Source organism: Neophocaena asiaeorientalis, unplaced genomic scaffold (assembly GCF_003031525.2).
Source record: "Neophocaena asiaeorientalis asiaeorientalis breed wild unplaced genomic scaffold, Neophocaena_asiaeorientalis_V1.1 scaffold110, whole genome shotgun sequence".
Taxonomy (NCBI): domain Eukaryota; kingdom Metazoa; phylum Chordata; class Mammalia; order Artiodactyla; family Phocoenidae; genus Neophocaena; species Neophocaena asiaeorientalis.
The window spans coordinates 8492196-8519387 of NW_020175053.1; the positions used below are offsets into that span (position 1 = coordinate 8492196).

The following is a 27192-nucleotide window of genomic DNA, read 5'->3' on the forward strand; positions in this document are numbered from 1 at the left end:
AAAGAATGCAGAAATTCAGCCATTTTTCTCCAAAGCTGGCAGAGCCAACTTGTGGTTCACAGGGACACTGGGACTGCGGTGGACCCCTGAGCATCCTCATGGCAGCACTCACATGTTTATCTGGAATCGGGTCTGTGAACAAGGAGATCCCCAGGACGGTGAAAAGACTGATGGTGAAGAGGATGACGGCAAAGTAGAGGTAGTGCACGCCGCAGATGATCCGAGGGCACCTGCTGTTTGTCGAGCAGCTCCAGGCCCCGTAGGCAAACTTGGACACCATGCGGCAGAAGCCAATCAGAAGTCCACCAGTCAGCCTCCAGAAGGCACCCTGCCAAAGAAGGAGCCCCGAGAGTCGCCTGGGAGGAAGACGGGGAATGAGACAAGCCATCCTCAGCCTCGCCTCCTGACCAGTCTAAACTGGTCAGCTAAACTCAGCATAACAAGGGCTTCACATGCCTTGCAGAAGCACAGTCTTAGCACTGCGAGGAGATGACACCTTCTTGGGCTGAACACAGACCGAAGACGCATGGACACTCTCTTAGGTCAATCAGAGAACTTAGGAAATACTGGAGACAGTTTTAAGTTAGACGGTGAAGACACATCTCAAACATAATGTGTCCAAAGAGACCTCAGTCTTGCCTGTTGCTGTAGGGGCACCTCCATCGCCCTGGCAGCTCAGGCAGAAACCACAGGAGACATCCCTGGCCCCTTTCCTTCCATTCTGCCCTACCACCAATCCATCAGCAAATTGTCCCATCGTCTCCACAGTGACCACCTCAATCCCGATCTACCACCTTCTCTCACACAAGTGGAATCCATACCTGGTCTCCTGCTCACCCGCTGTCCAAGAAGCCAGAGTGATCTCTTCAAAGCATGGATTAGGGAGTGCCCTGACTCTGCTGAAGACCACCGTGGCTTCTCATGGCTGCCCTCAGAAGCAAGTCTCATCTGCTCGAGCTGACCTCACCTGGCCCCGCCCTCTCCCCTGGTCAGTCTACTCTAGCCACTAAGCATGACCTCTTCCTGCATGTCAGGCCTGCCCACTGTGCTCTCAGCCAGGCCTTTGTACTTGCCCTTCTTTCTGCTTGGTTCTCTATCTAGATCTTGGTGTTTCTGGCTCATCCTCCAGGATTCAGGTTCGAGGTCACTTTCTTAGGAGAAATCTTCTCCCACTACCTTGGCTAATGTCCTTGTGCTGCCCCTGCCCCCAGCACCTACCCTGCTAACCTCCATGATCCTTTTTGACTTTTAAACAGCACTACACCCTCTCAGAAATCTTATCTGCTCATTGGGTATCATCCGTCTCCTCCAACTGGACAGTCCACTCTTTAAGAGTGAGGACTTCATCTTGGTCCTAGAGCTGCATCTGGAGCCTGTCTCAGGTGTGGCTGAATGTTGGAGGAGGTAGAGGATACAGTATGTGGGAAGCATTTTGGAGAAAGAGCTGAAACCAAAGGCCAGGTGTGGTCCACAGGACCCATTTATTGAAGGAGGCGTGCAGAAAAGGGAAGATCTAGAAACAGATGGGCAGCAGAAGCCAGATGAGGGTGGGAGAGAAGGCCTGGAGAAGTTCTCTAGGTCAAGGAAGGTAGCCACAATATGCTGTAACCTTGGACCGGGGGTAGCTGGAGAGCCACTGACAAGATCCCCAGTTTCACTTGGTGATAGGCCCCAGTACGGCAAGGGTGGTGACCATCGCCGGTAGGAGGCAGGTTCTCCTGACTGCCTGCTCCTCTGCCCCTGCCCTTCCCAAGAGAGCACAGAGAAGAGCATCTCCAGAGCCCAGCAGCCCCCCACCCCATTCTCGGTGCTCAATTGAGTCCTGGTGAGCTAGGCAGAGCAAGAAGCACTCGCAGATTTGTCTGGAGGATTGAACACCTGACATGGGCCTGCAGAAAGCACCAGTCAGATGGAGGTGGACAAAGATATTCATGGCAAAGCAAAGAGTCCACAGGAATGAAGAGGGGCCAGAAAAGGCATGAGACAGGCAATCAGCACTGCAAGTGGTTAGCAGTAGCTGGGGCCTAGGGACTGTGTATGGAGAGGGCCAGGGCTGAGAGGCAGGCAGGAGCCAGGTCACAGAGGCACCATGCTCGGGAACTCATGCAAGGCCCAGCTGCTCAGTGCTGTTAGGAGAAACAGGTCAAGATGTGACTCAAATAATGAATGAAAATATTCTGGCAAACTGTGCTTTCAGTCTTACTGATGAAATGATCAAACCATTAATTGGGATCTTTATTTAGTTTTAAGTGTGGCTGGAGGAGATGGTCTTCATGCAGGGAAGGCGGTAGGAGCTCATGACTGAACATCCCCCTGTGAGTTTGAAACCTCTGAGCAGGAAACATCCATGAACAGAGGGAACAGAAGAATATCTTCCTGTGGCTAGATGAGCATGCAGGAGGATCCCACACGTTTTGCACCATCTATGGCACCGTTGAAAGTGGATTACATTGCAAAGGGTAGAAAACAAATCAGAGCTTGCCTTTCCCCTGCAAGCATGAGGGAGCTCGGACCAAAGCTGCCCAGGAGTAAATCATCTCTCAGAAAGCAAATGATGCAACGGTGTCAACCCCTGAAGCACAAGAGACCCTCTCAGAGCAACTTTTGCAAAGATAGGTATGATGTGAAGGCAAGCCGTCACACTGCCATGCCATGGCCATGCCAACTCCCACCTACCTGCTCAGTGATTCTCTTGCAAAATATGGCAAGCAGGAAGATGGCAGCAATGGGCGGCATCAGGTAACTTAAAACTGCTTGCATGTATTCAAATAGTTGTTCCCTGTGTGCCATTTGTATAGCAGGGACCCGTGCAATGGAGACAGCAAGTAAGATTATAACAAAAAACCTGTAAGTTAAACCAAAAGTCAACGGCAGTTTTATGAGTTTTTTACCTGCCAATAAAATATCTACAAACTGTAAACTATTAGCTAGTTTTAATTATTCCTTAGGTTAAATTCAAGTGCCCATTCAAAAGTGTGGCAGAGGAGATAGCCATACCCCTAAACATTAATAGGACCATAGGGCTGCAGGCAAAAACCCTTCAACTTCTGGACAAATAAAACTGAGGGTCCATTTGCCTGTTACTGGATCATGGGTAGATTTTCATCACATTTGGAGACTGTGTTGGGATGGTGGTGCTTAAAATATATAATACCTGGGGCTTCCCTGGTGGCGCAGTGGTTAAGAATCCACCTGCCAATGCAGGGGACACGGGTTCGTGCCCCGGTCTGGGAACATCCCACATGCCACAGAGTGGCTAGGCCCGTGAGCCACAACTACTGAGCCTGCGCGTCTGGAGCCTATGCTCCGCAACGGGAGAGGCCATGACAGTGAGAGGCCCGCACACCACGATAAAAAAAAAAAAGAAAAAAAAAATAATACCTGGAAAATATTAATTTCTTCAGGGGTAACACATTTCTAAAGATTTCAGATGGATTAGTATGGCACCTGATTTTAAAGATTTGTGTAAACTCCCTTTAAACCCTCGGTTGTGCATGTGGGGAAGAATTGCCAGATAGTCCACCAACAAGCAACTTCTGGAAGGCAGAAAAAGCTAAGCAAAGATTTCATTGCCTGCTTATAGCAGGGGAGACAGAAATTGGAGTTTGAATCTCATCAAGTTAGAGGGGCCAGGTAACCACCTCAGGCTTTTCACTGAAAACCCCTGAATGTCCATGCCTTAGAAGCAGAGACTATTTCCCAGGACTAAGAACTTGCTATAAGACTAGAGCAAAACTGAAACAGAGTCACCCTAACAAAGTATAAAAACCAGGCCTCCACAACTTTAAGGGGATCAACTAGTAATTTACCTGCATGCTTGAACAAAAACCAATATTCTTCAGAGGAACATGATCCAGAATTTCTATAATGTGTTATCTACAATGTTCAATATATAATAAAATTTTCTAGGCATGTGGAGAAGAAAATGTAACCCATAGTCAAGAAAAAAGCAATCAATGGAAACTGACACCAAGATGGCTCAGGTATTAAAATTAGCAGACAAGGACTTCAAAGCAACTACTGTAGTTATGTTAAAGGACTCAAAGGAAATTATAGTTATAAGTGAACAGATGCAAAATCATGACAGGAAACTGGATACTAGAAAAAATTTAAAAAGGAACCAAATAGAAATTCCAGAACTGAAATTCTGGTTCAAAATATGAAACAAAAAATTCACAGGTTGGCTTTAACAGTAGATTGGAAATGGCAGGAGAAAGGGGCAATAAACCTAAAGGGAGATTGATAGAACTCTAAACTGAAGAACACAGAGAAAAATTTTTTAAATAAAGAGAGCCTCAATGATCTGTGGAACAATATCAAAAGAGCAAATATGTGTGTAAGTAGAGTCACAAAAAAAAGAGATGAGGGATGCAGAAGACAAATATGCAGAGAAAGATGGTCAACAATTTCCCATATTTGGTGAAAACCATTAATTTACAGATTCAGAAGTGCAGAAAAGCCCAGTCAGCACACCATAACAAAACTGCTGAAAACCAAAAATGAAGAGAAAATCTTGAAAGCCCAGGAAAAAAGACACATTACATACAGAGAGCAGTACTATGAATTATAGATGACTTCTCATCAGAAACAAGAGGACAGAAGAGAATGGAAGAGCATACTTTAAAGTGGTAAAAGAAAAATACTGTCAACTCAGAATTCTACATCCAGCAAAAGTATCCTTCAAAAATAAAGATGAGGGCTTCCCTGGTGGCGTAGGGGTTAAGAATCTGCCTGCCAACGCAGGTGACACGGGTTCGAGCCCTGGTCTAGGAAGATCTCACATGCCGCGGAGCAACTAAACCCACGTGCCACAACTACTGAGCCTGTGCTCTAGAGCCTGCAAGCCACAATTACTGAGCTCGCGTGCCACAACTACTGAAGACTGCGCACCTAGGGCCCATGCTCCACAACAAGAGAAGCCACCGCAGTGAGAAGCCTGTGTACCTCGCCGCAACTAGAGAAAGCCTGCGTGCAGCAATGAAGACCCAACACATCCCAAAATAAATAAATTAAATAAATAAAAATTTTAAAAATAAATAAAGATGAAAGAAAAACATTTTCCAATAAACAAAAACTGAGAGAGTCTGTTACTAACAGACCTGCATTACAAGACATACTGAAATTCTTCAGGGTGAAGGGAAATAACACAGATGTAAACTTGCACCTAAAAGAAGGAATGATGAGCACCAAAAGAGTAAAATATAAGATGCTACATATATATTTTTTCTTATTTTATTTTCTTTGAAAGGCAGTTGACTGCTTAAGGCAAAAAATTATATCACTATCACTGTATTCTGGGGTTAATAATGGATGTAGATGTAAAATATATGACAACTATAACATGAATGATGAAAGGGGAAAATGACATATAGCGTTGCAAGGTACTTACATTTTACATAAAATGATACAATATTAATTTTAAGTACACTAAGGTAGGTTAATAATGCCTATTATAATGCCTAGAACAACAAAAAGAAATTAAAATATAAAAACTATTTCCAGCCATATTAATGATTACACTAAATGCAAGTGAACTCAAATTATAAAGACAGAGGTTGTCAGATTAGATTAAAAGAATCAAGATACAACTATATATGCTCTACAAGGGACTCATTTAAAATATATTTACAGGTTGAAAGTAAAAGATGTTATAAACCCTAAGCATAAGAAAGCTGGTGTGATCTATAACAGTAATGAAGTAAATCTCAAGACGAGAAGTATTATCAGAGATAAAAAGGGACATTTCATAATGATGAAAAAGTTAATTCCTCAGGAAACCATAACAAGCATAAGGGCACCTAATCCCAGAACTTGAATATATAAGAGGTAAAAAAAAAAACCTGAAAGAACTATAAGACAGAAACAGACAACTACATAATCATAAATGAAGCTTTTAATACCTCCTCTGTGTATATAATATACACAGTATATATAATATATATAACAGAGGAACTAGACAAAAATTAAGAATACAAAAGTATCAATAAATTTCAAAAGATTAAAATCTCATAGAGTATGTTTTTGGATCACAGTGGAAGTAAATTAGAAATCAATAACAATAAAATAGGAAAGTACTAAATACTTGAAAATCCAACAGCACACTTCTAAATAATCTATGAACACAGAAATAAATCACAAGGAAATTAGGAAATATTTTGAACTGATTAAAAATGAAGACACAACATATCAAAATTTGTGGGATGCAGCTAAAGCAGAGCTTAAAGGGAAATTTATAGTTTTAAGTGGTAATTGTAAAAAATAAGACAGGTTTTAAACAAGTGATATGAATTTCCAATTTAAGAAGCTAAAAAAAAAAAAAAGAAAAGATGAGTAAATCCAAAGTAAATAGAAAAAAGGAAACAAATAGAATTCAATGGGGGAAAAAAACCAGAGGAATCAACAAGCCCCAAAGTTAGTTCTTTGGAAAAATTATTAAAATTGATAAACGCCTAGGCAAGTTCACTCAAGAGAAAAAGAACCCCCTCCACGCCCACATATTACCATTACTAGAGATCCTACAGATACTGAAAGGATAAGGTAAAATTTGGGGAGGTGCTTGGAGCCATGGCAGTGAGGATGCTCCTGAATATTCTGCTCACTGTTACACCAGGAATTGGTGCTCACTGGTACACCGCACTAGGTGGAATACTTTAATTGGGTGATTTAGCTCGAGGAGTCTGATCACCAGTTATCATGGAGCCTGGCAATATGGCTTCTCCTAAGAGCATGCCAAAAGATGCACAGATGATGGCACAAATCCTGACAGATGTGGGGATTACAGAATATGAGCCAAAAGTTATAAATCAGACGTTGGTATTTGCATTCTGATACGTAACACAATTCTACATGATGCAAAAATTTATTAATGACATGCTAAGAAAGCTACTGTTGATGCACATGATATGTGATTGGCAATCTGGTGTCATGCTGACCACTTTTAAAAAATAAAAGCTTTATTGTTTCACCTTTTGCATTCAGATACACAGTCCATCTGAAATGGATTTTTGTGTAAAGGGAGTTAGTCAATATTCTTTTTATCAGGAATAGCCAAATTACCCAGTACCGTTCCTTCTCCCCTTACCACCTTCCCCACTTCACTGTACTGTAATCTTTGTCATGAATTAGATGACTGTATACCTGTGCGCTGTTTTTGATATTCTGTTCCATTAATTTGTCTACCCCTGCAATAAAACCACACTAATTAGTATCACTTCACAATAGATATTGGTATCTGTTAGCATAAATCCTCCAGCTTTGTTCATCTTCAAGAATAGCCTTGGATATTCTCTGCTCTTCGCATTTCTATATTACTTTTAGAACTCGTTTGTCAATTTTTACATGCATACAAAAAAGTTACTGCATTTTGATTGGGATTACTCTGAGTATGTAGAATAATATGGGGAGAACAAACATATCATTATTGAATCTTCTAATTCACAGATATGGTATATTCCTGCTATACTTAGGTCTCATTAATTTCTCTCGACAATGCTTTGTAATTTTCAGCAATTTTCTCATATCTTTTGTGAGATTTATTCCTAGGTATCTGATATGGTTTAATGACACTACAAATGGTAATATGTATAATGTGTAAAATATGATTAATTCTTGTATTTGATCTTTTATCAGTCTTGTTAAATTCACTTTAAAATTTTAGGTTTGTCTACGAAGTCTTTCATGACAATTTAATTTCTTCCCTTTCTATCCTTATGACATTTGTTTCCTTTTTCACCTTTTTGCAGAGTAGCACCTCCAGTACAATGCTGAAGAAAAGTGGCTATAGTGGATGCATGTGTCTAGTTCCCAATCTCAGGGGAAAAGATTTTCAAATATAAACAGTAAGTATGATAAATGCTATAGGTTTTAAAGAATATGTATGTTTAAAAGTCTGAATAAAGAAGATCTTTTAAATTCTCTAATTTGCTAAGATTAAAAAATAGGTATTAAAATTTTGAATGATTTTTATCTATTAAGATGACTATATAATTTTCTCCTGTTTTCAGTTAATGTGGTCAAGTACATTGATTTTTGAATAAAAAACTACACTTGCATTCCTGGAATAAACTCCAGATGGTCATGGTGTATTATTCTATGTTGCTGGACCTGATTTGCTAATATTTTGTTAAAATTTTCTGCATCTATGTTCATATTTGCATGGTATGTATTTTCTCATGTTTTCTTTAAGCCTTCCTCAATCTTAAAGAAGATGTCGCTCTTCAATAAAGTTTCAGGATACAAAACTAACATACAAAAATCAGTACTGTTTCTTTATACTAACAATGAATTATCTGAAAAAAATAAAGAAAACAACCCCATTTATGATAGCATCAAAAACAATAAAATACTTAGGATAAATTTAACCAAGGAGATAAAAGGTCTCTACATTGAAAACTATAAAACATTGATAAAATAAATTGAAGAAAACACAAATAAATAGAAAGATATCTTGTGTTTATGGATCAGACGAATTAATATTGTTAAAATGTCCACACTACCCAAAGCCATCTATAGATTCAATGTAACCCTTATCAAATTCCCAAAGGAATCTTTTACAGAATTCAAAAAAAATAATCCTAAAATTCATCTGGAACCACAAAAGATCCTAAATAGCCAAAGTAACCCTGAGAAAGAAGAACAAATCTGGAAGCATCACACATACTGATTTTGAACTATATTACAAAGCTATAGTAATCAAAACAGTATGGTACTGGCATAAAAACAGACACATAAACCAATGGAACAGAATCTAAAGCCCAGAAATAAAGCCATACATATATGGTCACCTAATATTTGACAAGGGAGCCAAGAAACCTCAATGAAGAAAAGACAGTCTTTTCAATAAATAGTGCTGGGAAAATAGAACGTTCATATGCAAAAGGATGAAACCAGACCCCTATCTTAACGCCACTCAAAATGAATTAAAGATTTAAATATAAGACCTGAAACCATAAAACTCCTAGAATAAAATATAGGGGATAAGCTCCTTGATATTGGTCTTGGTAATGATTTTTTTTTTGGATATGACACCAAAATCCCAAGCAACAGAAACAAAAATAAGCAAGTGAGGGCTTCCCTGGTGGCTCAGTGGTTAAGAATCCGCCTGCCAATGCAGGGCACGTGGGTTTGAGCCCTGGTCCGGGAAGATCCCACATGCTGCGGAGCAACTAAACCCGTGCACCACAACTACTGAGCCTGAGCTCTAGAGCCCATGAGTCCCAACTACTAAAGCCCGCATGCCTAGAGCCTGTGCTCTGAAACAAGAGAAGCCACCACAGTGAGAAGCCCACACACCGCAACAAAGAGTAGCCCCCACTCTCAGCAACTAGAGAAAACCCGCATGCAAGCGAAGACAAAATGCAACCAAAAAAAAAGTTAAATAAAATTAATAAATAAATTTATAAAAAAAAAAATAAACAAGTGAGACTACATCAAACTGGAAAGCTTCTACACAGTCAAAGAAACAATCAACAAAATGAAAAGGCAACCTACAGAATGGGAGAAAATATTTGCAAACCACACATCTGATAAAGGGTTGATAGTTCCTTAGTTGTCTAAGGAACTCAGACAACTTTAATAACAACAACAACATAATAATAATAATAGAATTAAAAAAATGGACAAAGGACCTGATAGACATTTTTCCAAAGAAGATATTCAAATGGCCAATAGGTACATGAAAAGGTGCTCAACATCACTGATCAGGGAAATGCAAATCAAAATCACAATGAGATACCATTTCATACCTGTTAGAATGGCTATTATCAAAAAGACAAAAGATAACAAGTGCTGGTGAGGATGTGGAGAAAAGGGAACCCTTGTGCACTGTTGGTGGGAGTGTACACTGGTGTGACCACTGTGGAAAACGGTGTTACGGTCCCTCAAGAAACTGAAAACAGAACTACCACATGATCCAGCAATTCCACTTCTGGGTACATATCCAAAGGAAACAAGGATCACTATCTTGAAGAGACCTCTACACCCTTTACACTATTTATAATAGCCAAGACATAGAAACAACCAAAGTGTTCATTAACAGATGAATGGATAAAGAAGATGTGGTACATATACACAATGGAATATCGTTCGGCCACAAAAAAGAAAAATCCTCCCTTTTGTGACAACCTTTAGGGCATTATACTAAGTGAAATAAGTCTGACAGAGAAAGACAAGTATTGTATGGTCTCATTTATATGTAGAATCTAAAAATCCCCTGAATTCATAGAAACAGAGAGCAGACTGGGGATGGGTGTGGGGGGAATGGGTGAAGGTGGCCAAAAGGTACAAACTTCCAGTCATAAGATAAATAGGTTCTGGGGACATAAGGTACAGCATGGTGACTGTAGTTAACAACACAGGATTGTGTATTTGTATGTTGTATATTTGAAAGTTGCTTAGAGAGTAAATCTTTTTTTTTTTTAAGAGAGTAAATCTTAAAAGTTCTTTTCACAAGAAAAAAAAATAATTATGTGAGGTGACAGATATCAACTAAACTTGTGGTGATCATTTCACAATATATACATATACTGAATCATTATTGTACACCTGAAACTGAGACAATGTTATATGTCAATGTTATCCCAACAAAACTGGAAAAGAAAGAAGGTGTCTCTTCTACGTAGATTACAGTTGGTTAAAAAAAAAAAGCTCTGATAATCTTCACCTTTTAACTCAGCTACTTAGTCTACCTATCTCTGTTTCATGAAATTACTGATATATTTAGGAGCTATCCTATTGTTTTCCAGTTAACCTACCTTTCACGTTCTTTTTATTCTTTTGACTTATTAGTTATCCCATATTTTACTTTTATTAACTTGTTAAACGTTCTTGAACTGTTCTTATATTGTTTAGTCTAGAGACTACATGCATCCTTGACATATCACAGTCTGGTACAAGTTTTGACTTTTACCACGTCCCGAATAGCAAGAGAACGTGAGAATACTTAAGCTCCATTTAGCCCCTTCTCATTCTCCCTGGGATTTTACTGGCATATGTTTTGCCTCCATATGTTGTTAATCCCATAGACAGTCTTTCTTATTTATGTCAACACTCACTCACTTCTATTTCCCACATACTTACCCTTTCTGGTGCTCTTCATCCTTCTCTGAAGGTCAATTCTTCCGTCTGGATAATTTTCCTGCAGCCTAAAGAACATGCTTTAGTATTTCTTATTGTGAAATTCTTTTGTAATAAATTCTCTCAACCTGCATTTATCTGAAAACCTGTTTGTTTCACCTCCACTCTGGAGGCTATTTCGATGGGTATTGAATTCCAGGTAGGCAGTTTTTCTAGCACTTGAAGATGTCACTCCACTGCCTCCTGGCTTTTACAGTTTCTGTAGAAACTTCTACTATCAGTCTCTCTGCTGCTCTTTTGAAGGTGATGTGATTTACTTTCTTCTGGCTGCTCTAAAGATCTTCTCTATCTCCAGTCTCCAGCAGTTTCACTATCATGTGGCCTGGGTATGGTCTCCTTTGTATTTATCCTGCCTGCGATTTGTGGAATTTCTTGAATCTCTGGATAGTTGTCCAGATATTTGGAATATTCTTGGCCATTATCTTCTCCAAATTGCTTCTACAGTTACATATATATATAATTTCCAATTATATATATATTATTCTTCTGTGTTCCACGTGTATCTTCCTTTTCTCCTGTGTGCTTTAGTTTGGATATTGTTGACTAATTCATTTCCAAGCCACTAACAGTGTCTTCTGCTACAGCCAATCAGTTGCTAACAAATCCATTGAGTTCTTAATTTCAGATATTTATTTTTCAATTCTAGACCTTCTTATTTTTATAAATTCTAATTCTCTGGAAAATTTCCCAATTCTTTTCATCTATTTTATAAACCTTTCCCTCTATTTTCTTGTACCTATTAATCAAGGTTATTTCAAAGTCCTTGTCTGCTAACTTCACCTGTGGGTCTACTTTTTTTTTTTTAACATCTTTATTGGAGTATAATTGCTTTACAATGTTGTGTTAGTTTCTGCTGTATAACAAAGCGAATCAGCTATATGTATACATATGTCCCCATATCCCCTCCCTCTCGCACTTCCCTCCTACACTCCCTATCCCACCCCTCTAGGTGGTCACAAAGCACCGGGCTGATCTCCCTGTGCTATGCGGCTGCTTCCCACTAGCTATCTATTTACGTTTGGTAGTGTATATATGTCAGTGCTACTCTCTCACTTCGTCCCAGCTCACCCTTCCCTCACCCCGTGTCCTCAAGTTCATTCTCTACGTCTGCGTCTTTATTCCTGTCCTGCCGCTAGGTTAATCAGAACCATTTTTTGAAAAGATTCCATATATATGTGTTAGCATATGGTATTTGTTTTTTTCTTTCTGTCTGACTTACTTCACTCTGTATGACAGACTCTAGGTCCATCCACCTCACTACAAATAACTCAGTTTTGTTTCTTTTTATGGCTGAATAATATTCCATTGTATATATATGTGCCACATACTCTTCATCCATTCATCTGTTCATGGACACTTAGGTTGCTTCCATACCCTGGCTATTTAAATAGTGCTGCAATGAACATTGTGGTACACATCCGTTTTTGAATTATGGTTCTCTCAGGGTATATGCCCAGCAGTGGGATTGCTGGGTCATATGGTAGTTCTATTTTTAGTTTTTTAAGGAACCTCCATATTGTTTTCCATAGTGGCTGTATCAATTTACATTCCCACCAACAGTGCAAGAGGGCTCCCTTTTCTCCACACCCTCTCCATCATTTTTGTTTGTAGATTTTTTGATGATGGCCATTCTGACCGGTGTGAGGTGATACCTCATTCTAGTTTTGATTTGCATTTCTCTAATGATTAGTGATGTTGAGCATCCTTCCATGTGTTTGTTGGCAATCTGTATATCTTCTTTGGAGAAATATCTATTTAGGTCTACTTATATATACACTTTATTTTACACATATATAAGTATAAATATATTGGTAAGGGGGGACATTCTTGCCTTGTTCCTTTCTAGTTCCATTAGGCATGACTTGGCTTTTAGGGTGATACAGATATGTTTTGTCATGTTGAAAGGTACCCATTTTACCAAATACCTTTTCATCGTCTGAATAGATATATATGATTTTTCTCTTTGATCTATTAATATGGTGAGTAATGTTACTACATTTCCTAATATTGAACCATCCTTGTATTTCTGGGAAACAATCACAGTTGGTAATGAGATGTCATTCTTTTAACATTTTTTTAGTATATTGTTGGATCTGTGTCTAATATTTTATTTACAAGTTTTGCATTGGTATTTAAAAGTGAGATGAGTCTTTAGTTTTAATTTTTTCCTGTGCTGTATTTGTTCAGTTTTGGCATCAATATCCTGAGCTTTATGAAATGAATTTAAGTCTTCCTCTTTTTCCCCTATGTTCTATAAAAATTTAAATAAAACCGGTACCTATTTCTTAAAGTTTCTCAGAAAAGTGCTTTTTAAACAATGGAATGCTAATCAAAATGTAACAGCAAACTCAATTTGCAGGGGTTAGACAGATAAGACAGTGAGCAGTATGTACCTTGCTACCGGATGAAGGAGGCATCTGAGGCGTAACGTAGGCCAAGTTCAAAGTGTGTGGGCTGGAAGTGGTCCACGGACAGCCAGTGTGAAACCCTACAGAATGAGAATGAGGCCCACGTGTTTACACATTCATACCCCCTGCCTTATGCCTAGCATGTGAGGCCTCCTGGTTAATGGCATGGCCCTGAGATGGATGAGATCCGCTTTCCATGTGACTCAGGTAGACCAACTACCTTCTCTGAGCCACTCCCCCCATTTGTACAGTGAGAATAAGAACTAAAACTTACCTTTAAAGGTTGTCATGAGGACTGAAAGAGAAAACGAGATAATGTAGATACACTTCCTCACAAGGACTAGTTTGGGGGGTACATTAATATGTACCCGTTATCATTGTGATTATTACTTAATTTTTTCCCAAATGGGAACAATTTTCTTTGTGATTATAAAAGCAATACAGGACTTCCCTGGTGGCACAGTGGTTAAGAATCTGCCTGCCAGTGAAGGGGACATGGGTTCAAACCCTGGTCCAGGAAGATCCCACATGCCGTGGAGCAACTAAGCTCACATGCCACAACTACTGAGCCTGTGCTCTAGAACCCGTGAGCCACAACTACTGAGCCTGCGCACCTAGAGTCTGTGCTCCACAACAAGAGAAGCCACCACAATGAGAAGCCTGTGCACCGCAATGAAGAGTAGCCCCTGCTCGCCACAACTAGAGAAAGCCCATGCGCAGCAACGAAGACCCAACGCAGCCAAAAATAAATAAATTTATAAAAAAATAAAATAAAATAAAAGCAATACATCTTCACTGCAAAACTGCAACAAACAAAACACCACCATGCTGTATATAAACAAGATAACTCTATATGCAGCATTAGAGCCTACATTTTCACATAATGACATTTGTGGGCATCGATTCATGGATGGCAGTAACTCATGTGATTAGAGGAATCCTTCACCTTCCTGTTAGCATGAGCTCATTTTCAGTGGCCATCAGCTGTATCTGGGTGTAGATGTCCATTGTGAACACGGCACTGGCACCGCTGAAAAGAGAAGTCAGGGAGGACATGAGAGAGGCCCAGAGTGCGGACACCATCAAGCCTCGAACACCTGGAAGAAAAAGAACACCTCCTGGGCCTCCAGCTCTCTGGCCGTGCCAGGAGACGCCTCAGGCCTCCTGAGGAACGTTCCCACATAGTAAATTTTGTTCGGAGTGGGAGTCCATCTAAGATAGATCAAGTGCGTTATAGCTGCCCTTGCTCTGTGACGAGCCTTGCTAGCTGGCCGCTGTGTCTTCATGTAATAATGTGAGTGCTCACTGTGAGCTGGAGCACCTCTTCAGGCACCAGCCTGATGATCTCCCTACAGCCCTGTGAGAAGGACACCAGTGCTGACCCCTTTTACAGATGATGTGGCTCCTTGTGCCTCAGTGTCCCCATCTGTAAGGTGGGTATTAAAGTACCTACTGCACAGACTGTTGTTAAGATTACGATACAGTAAGAAGATGGGTTAACACAATGTCCAACACAGAGCAAGCTCTCAACAAGTGTTACCTATAAACGTAACAGTCTAGGCTTCTGACCTGCAAGGCCACTGGGCGGCAGCGGCTTTGCTGAGAGATTCCCATGCATAGCTGGGAAAGCCCGAGGGTAACAGGGCTGGCACAGAAGGCCCCGCTGTATTCAGCAGGTACTCAGGCCAGGCCAAGACTAGAGTTCTTGGATTGGCCTGGCTTCAAGTGTCCCACTGCCCTGGGCTGCAGCCCCGGGTGCTGGGCAACCCCCTTCCTGAACAGTGGGATGGTTGGTGCTTCCCTCAGCTGAGGTCTATCTACATTGTATTTTATGGGAATGTCTCAACATTGCTAGCCTATTTATCCTCAGAGCTAATACGGAATTTAAAAAGACTGTACTGTTTGTTTGCCCGTTTCCCTGGGATGTGGCTAAGTGGGTGAGACGAAAGCCATGCCCCTGCCTGTCCCACTGTACTGAACTCCTTGAGAGCAGGATGAGGTCTTGCTCCCCTCTTCGTCCCCACAGACTAGAACAACGTCGAGCGCCCATCTGCGGCAGTGAGGAGCAGAGGCGTGGGTTCTGCAGGGAGGGGACCGTGCAAAGGGCGAGCAGAGGCTGGGCCTGAGCGCGTGCCCGAGAGAGAAAGAGAGAGAAAGAGACAGAGAGAGAAAAAGAGAGAGAGAGAGAGATAGAGAGAGAGAGAGAGAAAGGAAGAGGAGGCCGCAAGGCTCCCGGGATGCCGAGGGCCCCTCCCACAGCCTACGCTTCCACCGGGGCCCTCACTCCTGACCGTCCACTCACAGCCCTGGAGGCAGCTCCACTTCTTACCACTGGGCAGCAGCTCCACCACCAGCACGGGGTAGGCGAGAGGGCTGCAGCCAGTTCTGGCGCCACAGTACTTTTCACACTCTGAAGGCACAACACACGCCACTTTTATCTGCAAAGAGAGACAAGGGTCACACCAGCATGTGGTCCCTGAGCACTAAAATCTGAGCTCAGGGAACGGGAAGCAAATTAGGAACGGTGTGTGGATGGCAGATTCTTCGTCTCCAATTCGTGACCCCACACGTGCGTCAGGAGCTGGGGGTCAGGCCTCAGGAGTCAGCGGGTCGGTGCTTCTGCCAGTTCACTGCTTGACCCACAGCAAGCCCTGTGACCTCGACAAGCCTTTCAATGATCCCAGCCAGGTGTCAGGAAAGCAAACGATGATTCATCCATACACTGATGAGTGGCCCACTCATGACCTTACTCCCTTAGCCCCGTAGGGGTGTTATTTCAGAGTATTTGGGGAGAAATTTGGACAAAGGGAAGTAAAGGAGGGAATGTGATAGGCCTTCAAGAGCTTAAATAACAGATAAAAATTTACCATCTGAGAAAAAAAACCAAAACAATGAATCAATGTAGACTAGGAAGAGGCAGGAAGGGCCTGGGTTTACATGGAGAGCAAGGGGTTTCACTGGGGACGTCAGGAAAACTAAGGGGGGCAGCTTTTCCTCTGCCTGCTCTCCCTCCCCCTGCCCTGTGAGCAGGCCCTCAGTCTCCTTCGGCATGATCTGGGAGGAGCCCAGGGGCCACCTGGCCATTCTGGAAACACCTTCCCCTTGGCCACAATGACTGGTCCCTGTCACCCAAGTGAGCTCACGGGACTCCCCTGGGATTTCTGCTGGGAGGGCGAAAAGGAAACACTCTTTCTGGGGGTTGTGGGCTGGAGGGTGGAAGGCTGGTGCTGCTGGTGGTCATCTGCCATCAGACAGGCTGAGAGGACACCAGCTCGGAGGAAAGAGGAGCTAAAAGTGCACGTCATTTTCACTCAAGAGCCTCAACTAATACAGTGGCCCCCAAGGAAAACCTGACTGGCAGAATCACACCGTGCGGGTGTCTGGTCCCCGGTTCTGGCCATGGGAGAGACCCAGAATCTAGGACCAGGAGCGTCTGGGTTACTGGAAAGGTGTGTTCTCCCAGGAATGTGGGCAGGTGCGGAGCTTTTGTGCTAAACCGCTCTCTATGAGTGTGTATAAACAGTCTGTGAGTCTGGCCATTTCTGAGGATGATGGACAAGTGGTCCTGGGCCCCTCCCCACCCTGACGGCTCTCCCAAGGGTAGCCCACCAACTCTATTCACCTGGTGGTCAGAAGCTGGGGGCATGTGGCTTCCTGAGGCCTGCTCTTCTCGCTCCTCCCTCAGCCACTTCTAGAGGCCAAGAGACAGGCGGTTTCGCCCAGCCTTCCTCCTCAGTGCGTGGGGGTGGGCTGTGAGGTGAAGTGGGGCTGGGGAGGCAGGGCCGCCAAGCACAGGCGACTCTGGGGTCCTAGCGAGCACAGAGGCCTATTTTCTAGCCTACGAGGAGGCACCACCTAAGAGACCCCAGAAAGGGCTGCCTGACAGCCAAAGACCAAACCTGGGATGTTGGAACGGAGCACTCCTCTCTGTTGAAACTGGAAAGGGATCAGGATTAAAAAAGAGGCAGACTGAGGATGGGTTAGGGTTAGAGACATCTACTGCACATGTGGCTTCATAATAAAAAGTCTTCACTCTCTGCTTGGCCTTGTCAAGCACTGAGGCAGAAGACTCCGTGGAAGCCACCTGCTTTGGCCATGTGGCCGCACCACCTGAGTATGTGCTCCATAAAGGTTTAATGAATAAACAAATCTGGTAAGGAGAGGCAGTACACCTAAAGGCAGTAAAACGAGGCTGAAACGGGGATGAGGGACATCCACGAAATTATGACAGCTCAATTAAGTGCAGCAGGGACGTTCTCACAGCACTTAACAGAAAGAACGTGGGCCTCAGGGCTAGACCCACTTTGGGGGTTCCATCGACGTGCCACACCTGGGGCTGTGAGAACAGTGACGGCATTGGTCACATCCGAGCACGATGCCTGGCACTCAGGAGTGCCCGCAGGACGGTGCCTGCAGTGCAGGGGGAACAGCTGACCTCCCCATGGACCACGCCTCAACGCCACTCAGAGACCGGCCACTGCAGGAAGCGTCTGCTGGCTCATCTCCGCCTGAACTCGTCTCTCTCCAATTCCTCTCTTGCCACCTACATCCACGGTCCCTGCCAGACTTCTGCTCAGCCACATCCCTAATCTAAATCCATGAGCTCCCAAGAAAGCAATGCAGGGCACCTCAACCCCAGCAGTCTCCCCAGCAGAAGACCTGATAACCCCATGCTCCCTAGATGTAGATGCCTGAGAGAGGAGAAGATCAGTGTGGACACAGCAGAGCGAGAATTACCTGTGTACAGGACGCGGCTGATCATCCCTGGCATCACTATGCTGAACATGGCAGCAGCTTCAGGTACCCACACAAGACACAGCCGCCTTTCACGAGACATGTTCTTCCCTGCCAGGCAGCCCTGGACAAAAATCTGCCGAGGAAACACAGGTGGGGGGGGGCGGGGGCGGGCTTTCTCAGAGGGTATCAAGCCCAGGCTGCCTCGGCACAGATAGGACAACTGTGACCTGCAGTAGCAGTAGGGTGTGCCCTCGGAGGGGGTGCCCACTGCTCACCCCAATCACCCAGGTGTCTCCGGGCATGCAGGGCCAGAGGAGGCATGTGTGACCGATGCACACGTTTTGCTCAGTGCACAGCTACCAGAGGGGAGGAGGGTGGCCTGACCTTGGCCTCATTGCTAGCACTGCACACCAATCACAGCAGCACAGTGCTTACAAGCTGTCCCCTGGCAAGGATGAGACTCCCTTCTAGAGGCCACAGACCGTCTCTGCCCTTGTGACAACAATCCAAGCACAGCTTGGTCCCCGGTAATAAATGAGTGTTTAGAACTGGGACCAGCTTCACTTGTCCAAGTGGAAATGAACCAGTGTAGACCTTAACATGCAAAGTCTCCTGGGAGATGCTTCACGCCTCCTTTCACGGTGCTCCTGCTGTAAGAGGCGGTGTGCACTCAGCCCGAGCAGAATGGTGTAGCGGGCAGATGGAGAAGCACTTAAGAAAGAACATAAAGACATGGTCCAGTGCATCAAGACAATGCAGTACTCTGTATGCATTAAAATTACGTTCTCAAAGAATATTTAAATAATGTGAAAAATGCTCATAGCGTGACAGTAACAAAAAGGCACGGGATACAATAGCACACACACCTCGACTCTATACAAAGTCCACAGGAATAAACCAACATGACAATAGAGGTTAATCCTGGGATGGTAGGATTGACAGGTAGGATTTTCATGTTCTTCTTTAATGCTTTCTTTCTTTCCCAAATGCATTATTTATTAATAGGAGGAAGAACCCCAAGGTGGTCCTGCCTCATGTAAGCAGGCATTGCTTCTCAGTGGGCCTGTGGGCATCCTGCTGACAGCCTCTCGGTGCCTGGGAGTCTCTGCTGAGCAGGTGGGCAGCCAGGCTGCACTTCCTGGTCTTTGCTTAGCTCTGCACACAGAAGAGATGGTCTCTAAGGGAGGGGATGAAGGAACAGGGCCAGAGCAAAAGCCAACTCTTTGGTTTTTTTTGCGGTACGCGGGCCTCTCACTGTTATGGCCTCTCCCGTTGTGGAGCACAGGCTCTGGACGCGCAGGCTCAGCGGCCATGGCTCACGGGCCCAGCCACTCCGCGGCATGTGGGATCCTCCCGTACCGGGGCAAGAACCCGTGTCCCCTGCATCGGCAGGCAGACTCTCAACCACTGCGCCACCAGGGAAGCCCCAGAAGCCAACTCTTATTCTGAGGACAGGATAGTCGTAGGGGCATGAAATCATTCCACGCAGAAAGCCCTAAGCACTTTCATAGGTTGTCATATATTACAAAGCGGAGCAAGGGACGAATTCTTTTTTAAAAATGGTAGTGGGCCAAAGGAAAACAATTTTCCTTTGGTCAGTTTGTCTCTTTTTCAATTAAAATTTTTTCTTAAATCATTTTCTTTACTAGTTAGGAAGTTAGAGATTCTACTTCTATGCTTTTAATAATTACCCTTAAAATTTTAACATGGATACAACTTCAGGTCTAAAGTAAATCAGTATCTGTGCCCTTCTGAACAATTTAAGGTCCACAAACAGATTTAACTCTAATTATGGTCCGATATTTTAGCTCTGTCCTGTGTTACTTCCTGTGTGCAGAATTATGGTGATTTTCAGCCAATGCTTCAGATCTGCACATGTGCCGGCCGGCTTCTCCAACTGTCCCTCCTGCTCACCAGGACCTCCTTTTTCTTTATGCACGTCATTCAGTCTCTAGGGAAGGCTATGCCTTTATTTTGCCCTTGCTATTGAGTAATACTTAGCTGGGCACGTAATTGAAATTGGACATTTTCCTCAGTACTTTGAAAAGTTTACTCCTCTCCCTTGGGTTCCAGTGCTGCTGCTGAGCAGTCTGTTGGGGGTGTACCTGTCTTCTTCTACAAGGGATCTTTTCTCTCAGGTGGCTTTCAGTCTCCTCTTCGTCTTTCATGTTCTGAAACTTCATCAGGAGGTGACTTTGTGTAGATTTGCTTGGGATTCACTGTGATTCCTGAATCTGATAAGTCCTGTTCTTTCAACAGCTGTAAAAATTCTCAGCCACTTTCTCTTCAAATATTGCTTCTCCCCTTTTCTCCTGGAACTCCAATAGGATGTATTTTAATGCTGTCTTCCATGTCACTTTGTCTCTCTTTCACACTTTCCATTTTTGTGCTTTCTGGGCAAGTTCTCCAGTTCTCTCTTCTAGGTTACCACTTTTTTCCTTCAGCTATGTTTAATCTGTTATTCTAACAGTTACTCAGTTTTACATTTCAATAAGAATATTTTTCATTTCCAGAAGTTTGAGTTTGAAATCTAACTGATCATTTCTGATGGAAGGGTTTCTTGGTTGTGGTGGTTTGATTCCACCCTGTTTTCTAATTTTTACAGAAAGACTTCTCTTGTCATTGACATAAAGCAGCATAATTAGACACATAATAAGCAGAAGGGAAGAATACAAACAACAACACTGTGGCTGCATTACAGATCACGCCTGTGTGCTGGGCTCTGGGCCTCATCTTGTTTCCTGGTCCTCCGCTCAGCACATGGTAAAGCTCCATCAGTGCCACTCCTTGTATGGTGGCTCCACGGCTTCTCACAGATGCACAGCAGCCCTCAGTGGTATCCCCCACTCCCACCCCACCCCCATCTCATCCACCCACCTCAGTACCTAGCACAATCAACACTGTGATCAAGGCCTCACATATGGTCCCTTATGAACTTGGATGAGGAGTTCTGGGTAGTTTCTGAGGAACATCACCAACTGGTCACAGAGTACAATATATTTGACCTTATTCAGCATTGCCAGATCACCCTCCAGAAAACATGCCCCGTTTGCACTCTCACCAGAAACGCAAGAGGATTCCTGAACATCCGTGTCCTCAACAGCTGACATCATCAAGCTTTCTAATTTTTGCCAGTCTCATTGTGGTTTTAAATTGCACTTCCCTGATAACGCTGGGTTATATGCTTGTTAGCATTTATGTTTGTTTGATAACGCTGGGTTATATGCTTGTTAGCATTTATGTTTGTTTGCATTTCCTTTTCTACAAACTGTCTCTCATTATCTTTTGCCTGCATGGCTATTGGAGCTCCTTTTTCTTGTGGATTTGCTATTAGTCTCCTGTTCATTATAAACATTCTGATATTCTTCTCTAGCCCGTCATCCATCAACTTTGTCTAGAGCATCTTTGTTAAAAAGGCCTTATGTGTAACGTGATCAAACCGATATGATTTACACTCCCCCCAACTCAAAAGTATTCACTAGCATTACCTCGCTTTATTGTAGTACAGCTTTACTTTCCACGTTTAAGTCTTTAATTCATCTGAAGTCCACTTCTGTGTAAGTGTTAGGTGGGGATGAAGCTTTGTTATTCCAAAGAGTAAGCTGGGTTTTGGTTTCTTTTTTTTTTTTTAACAACATCGAAGAGTATGTATCTCTGCTGTTGCTTTGTGGAGCCTCCTTGAACACATATTAAATTCCTATAAGTACATGAGTCTGTCTCTGAGTTCTTTATTCTGTTCTGTTAGTCTATATGTCTATTCCTGGGAATTTCAAACTGCTTGTATTACCGCGACTTTGTCAAAGTTTAAATATCTGGTCGGGCAAGTTCTCCCCCTTTGTTCTTCATTTTCAAACTTGGCTTAGCTATTTGTGGCATCTTCTCCTTCCACAAAAGGTTTGAACACTTTTTATTGTGCTATAACACACGAACATGGTGTAGCACATTACAGAGCGCACCATGGAAACACCAAGTCAAGAGGTGCAACACTCAAAGGCTGGCATACAGAATGCAACAAAGAATCTAACTGATTTAGAAATGTATGAAAAAACTCACTGATGGTGGTGGAACAAAATTAAAAAAAGAGGAGCAACATTGAGGTACCCCAGAAGCCTCTCTCTATGGCTCTTTTAAACAATTGAGGTGAAATTCACATAACATGTAATTAACCGTTTTAAAGTGAACAATTCTGTATCATTTAGTACATCCCCAGTGTTGCATCACATCCACCTCTCTCCAGCATCACAGCTTCTTCATCACCCAGAAGAACACCCAGGCCCATGAAGCAGCCACTCTCCATCCCTCCTCCCCCGGGAAGCACTAATCGGATTTCTGTCTCCATGGATTTGCCTGTTTTGGAGATTTCATATAAAAGGAATCATACAATAGGTGACCTTCTGTGTCTGGCTTCTTTCACCTAGCATAATGTTTTCGAGGTTCATCCAAGGTGTAGCATGTATCTGTACTTCATCCTTTTTTAGGGCTGACTAATATTCCAACACATGGATACACATTTTGTTTATTCATTCATTCGTTGGTGGATATTTGGGTTGTTTCCACTTTTTAATGATTGTGAACAACACCGTTATATGTGCCTCTTTTCAACCTCAACCCTCTCCCTTGCTTCAGAAATGATCGCTTTAATGACTATTTTATTTCCTCCTTGCTTTTTCTTTACAATTTTTTGCTACGTAATTGTGTATACCTAAACAACATAACTTAGCATTGCCTGTGTTAAGCTTTATATAAATGTAATCACACAGCACCTAGTCTTCTGTGTTTAGATTCTTTTATTTGGTATAGTGCTTTAAAGATTCATCCATGCTATGGTGTGTAGCTGTACTTCCTTTTTATTTCTATATTGGCCTCCCACTGTATGAATATTTCACAGTTTATTTCATTAACAACCATTGATAGAGAGCCATATAATTTTTAGAATAAGCTTGAGTCCTTAAAAAATCCAACTGAAATACCGATTAGTGGTATTTACTTTCTAGACTCAATTTGGGAGAACTGACATATTTTTCATGTGCAAACATTGTGCTTTGTAGATAATGAGAGGGAGGAAAAAATGAAAACAAGTGCTGTTATAGACAGGACTGGAGGGGGAACCCCTTTTATTTTTTTAAAGATTTTTTTTGATGTGCACCATTTTTAAAGTCTTTATTGAACTTGTTACAATATTGCTTCTGTTCTGTTTTGGTTTTTTGGCCGTGAGGCATGTGGGATCTTAGCGCCCTGACCAGGGATCGAAGCCGCACCCCCTGCATTGGAAGGTGAAGTCTTAATCACTGGACCACCAGGGAAGTCCCGAGAGACCCCTTTCAGACAGAACGTGGTCCTGCACTACATTTGGGTATCACACAAGGCTGGGAGGGAAGTCTGCCTGTGGCTGCAGAGACTGCAGAGACCCCCAACCCCCAGGCCCCAGCGCAGGCCTGTCAGCGCAGCGCATTTGATTACCTGGTCAGTGCACCAGTAGTACAAGGAGAGGGTGGAGATGCCAAAGATGACTCCAGGCCAGGGGATGTCTCCAGTGGTGGGATCTCGGAAGATATGGAAAGAATCCAGACGAGGAATGAAGCATTCCGGCTGGGCGGTCCAGTTTCCTTCACAGATGAGGGTGGGCTTAGATGTACTTATGCTGTAGTTCCTGGTATCCTCCCACCTCCTTAAAGGCTTGAAAACACCGTACAGTTGGTCAGTACCTTAAACTGCACAATAACACACGTCTGAAGAACCGAGATTGCAGAGTGAGACACAATGGACTGGCAAATAGCCAAGACTGTATGTACCTAAGAAAAGACACCATCTCCTCCAAAGAAAAAGAAGAGTACAGTGGACACTGGTGGTCATATGCCTGGCACCCCATCCTCCTGCTTCTGGGGACAGAATCCCTCTTCCAGCTGCATCCCGCCCTATATGAGTTAGGTGGGCCTCGTCAAACTACCTACCACTCATTCCGATCTGGCATGTGACCCAGGCCTGGCCAATATTCCCCATCACCTGGGCAGCTGTTGTAACAGGAATGGACTTGGGACCCAAGCCCGGCTAATCAGAGCTTGCCCCAGGAGTCTTCTGCTTAAGGCACCAAAAAAGCCTGCTTCTTTGCTTTGGGGTTCTAAGCTAGGATGGCAGTTTAAAGCTCTTTTGTCTACCTGGCTCATGCAGAAGGCTGGATCGAGCCATGCTCAAAAGTAAGACGGCCCTGGAATTTTCACTTAGGTGAGCCAAGGAAGTACTTATTTGCTTATACTAGTTTGGAACTAAAGTTCTATTTCAAGTTATTTGAAGAATCTCGACTAAATCAGAAATTAATATTCATTTTCCTGCAATTCCAGCAGAACATTTATGAAACTTCATATCTGGAATTTTCTACAGAGCCTATAGCATTTCTCCCTCAATATCCTAAGTGGTGTAAAATCTCAACATTAAAGAAAATTTTATTTATTTTTGGCTGAGTTGGGTCTTTGTTGCTGCACGCGGGCTTCTCATTGCGGTGGCTTCTCTTATTGCAAAGCACGGGCTCTAGGTGCGCGGGCTTCAGTAGTTGTGGCTCACGGGCTCTAGAGCGCAGGCTAAGTAGTTCTGGTGCACGTGCTTAGCTCCTCCGCGGCATGTAGGATCTTCCCAGCCCAGGGCTCGAACCCATGTACCCTGCATTGGCAGGCGGATTCTTAACCACTGTGCCACCAGGGAAGCCCGAAAAATATTTTTAAAAGGCACTAAAACACATAATTCCACCTACTTAACTAAAAATCTTTTATTTTGGCATATTAAACCATGTTCCTTTGATATAGACTTGATTTTTGAAATGGGTTCAGAATCATATGGAGTCAAGACTAGCCAATGAAAAGATACCAAGTGACTATGAAGTGAATAAGACACCTCATGGCACTTCTAAAAACGAATTCCATGTGGATTTTAAACAGGTGAACTACAAAACCACAAAGTTATTAGAAGAAAACAGGAGAGTATCTTTATGAACTTGGGTTAGGGAGTAGTACATTCTTCAACAAGACACAGAAAGGAAAAGGAAGGTTGACAAATTTGACTTCAAAATTTTAAATTTATATGACTGAAATCAAGTTAAAAATTTGTTAGAATAAAAGAAGAGATTTGCATCACGTATGAAGGACTCACACATCAATAGCCGAGGGAAACTATTGGAAAGAAATGTGGTAGAGAATATGAACATGTAATCCACAAAGGAGGAAATACAAATGTCCACTAAGTATATGAAAAGATGCTCAACCTCACCAGCGTCTGGAAACTTCTAATTAAAACAAAAATGAGATACTTGTTTTTCCCGTTTCACCTACTGGGCATATTTTTTTAAAGTCTTAAAACATCAAGTGTTGGGCTTCCCTGGTGGCACAGTGGTTAAGAATCCGCCTGCCAATGCAGGGGACACGGGTTCAAGCCCTGGTCTGGGAAGATCCCACATGCTGCGGAGCAACTAAGCCCGTGAGCCACAACTACTGAGCCTGTTCTCTGGAGCCTGCGAGTCACAACTACTGAGCCCGCGTGCCACAACTACTGAAACCTGCACACCTAGAGCCTGTGCTCTGCAACAAGAGAAGCCACTGCAATGAGAAGCCCATGTGCCACAATGAAGAGTAGCCCCTGCTCACTGCCAACTAGAGAGAAAGCCTGTACACGGCAACGAAGACCCAATGCAGCCAAAAATAAATAAATAAGACTTTTTTAAAAATTAAAAAAAACACAAAAACATCAAGTGTTGGCTGGGAGGTTAAGAAACACATATTCTCATACATTTCTGAGAATATAAGTTAAAATTGCCACTTTGGAGAGGAAATTGAGGTATCTCTTGACAAATCCAGGAATGCAAGGTTAACACTCAAAACCAAGTCAATGTAATTAACTGTGTTAAAAGAAAAAGGAGAAAAATAATATAATCACCTCAGTAATGTGGAAAAACATTTGATACAATTCAAAACCTGCTCATGATAAACAATCTTAGTAAACTGGGAATAGAAGGGAACTTTGTTAGTATGACAAAAAATATCTACAAAAAATTGACAGCAAACATTTTATTTAATGGTGAAATATTCAAAGCTTTCCCTCTAAATTGGGAATGAGACAAGGAGGACTGATGCCTCTTCTTGTCTTCAGTACTGTACTAAAGGTCCTGGCCAGTGTAATAAGGCAAGAAAAAGAAACGAAAGTATAAAGTTTGGAAAAGGAAACAAAAAGACAACTTCTTGACTTGGGTGCTGGCTACCAGAGTGTGTTCACTTTGTGACACTTCATCTAGCTATCCACTTTGATTTGTGCACTTTTCAATAAAAAGTTTATTACAAATACAAAAGCAGAAAAGATGCAGTAGATCTCTATTTGCTGATATAGAAATTTGCCTAAGATATAGTTCCAGTGGTGGAAAAACAGGCTTTAAAATGTTCTGATTCTATTAAGATATATATCTCACAGAGAAAAAAAATATTTGTACAGGCATATCTCATCTTATTGTGTTTTGCTTTACTGCACTTTGCAGATACCATGTGGTTTTTTTGGTTGTTTTTTTTTTTTTTTACAAATTGAAGGTCTGTGGCAACCCTGAAACGAGCAAGTCTATAAGTGCCATTTTTCCAACAGCATTATTTTAAAATTAAGGTATGTGCCTTGTTTTTACACATAATGCTATTGTACACTTAACAGACTACAGTATAGTGTAAATATAAGTTTATATGCACTGGGAAACCAAAAAATTCATGTGACTTGCTTTATTGTGGTATTTGCTTCATTGCTGTAGTCTGGAACCAAACCCACAATATCTCCAAGGTTTGCTTGTACATATGAAGACCATCTCTGGAAGGATGTACACAAAACTTATGATACTGGTTGGCTCTGGGGAGTCAAACTGAGAAATTGAGGGTGGTAAATATTTCACTGTGTA

The 27192-nt window shown here is 42.6% G+C and overlaps 1 protein-coding gene across 1 annotated transcript in view; it reads right to left on the reverse strand.

The window, feature by feature from the left end:
* LOC112412166 (sodium/glucose cotransporter 1-like) overlaps window positions 1-27192 on the reverse strand; it is a 57846-nt gene that overhangs the window by 4873 nt on the left and 25781 nt on the right. The window contains 9 exon segments of the mRNA XM_024763685.1: window positions 113-328; window positions 2677-2845; window positions 14488-14638; window positions 15871-15979; window positions 18262-18326; window positions 18329-18372; window positions 18374-18411; window positions 23739-23910; window positions 23912-23954. Coding sequence (XP_024619453.1) covers window positions 113-328; window positions 2677-2845; window positions 14488-14638; window positions 15871-15979; window positions 18262-18326; window positions 18329-18372; window positions 18374-18411; window positions 23739-23910; window positions 23912-23954 — 1007 coding nt within the window.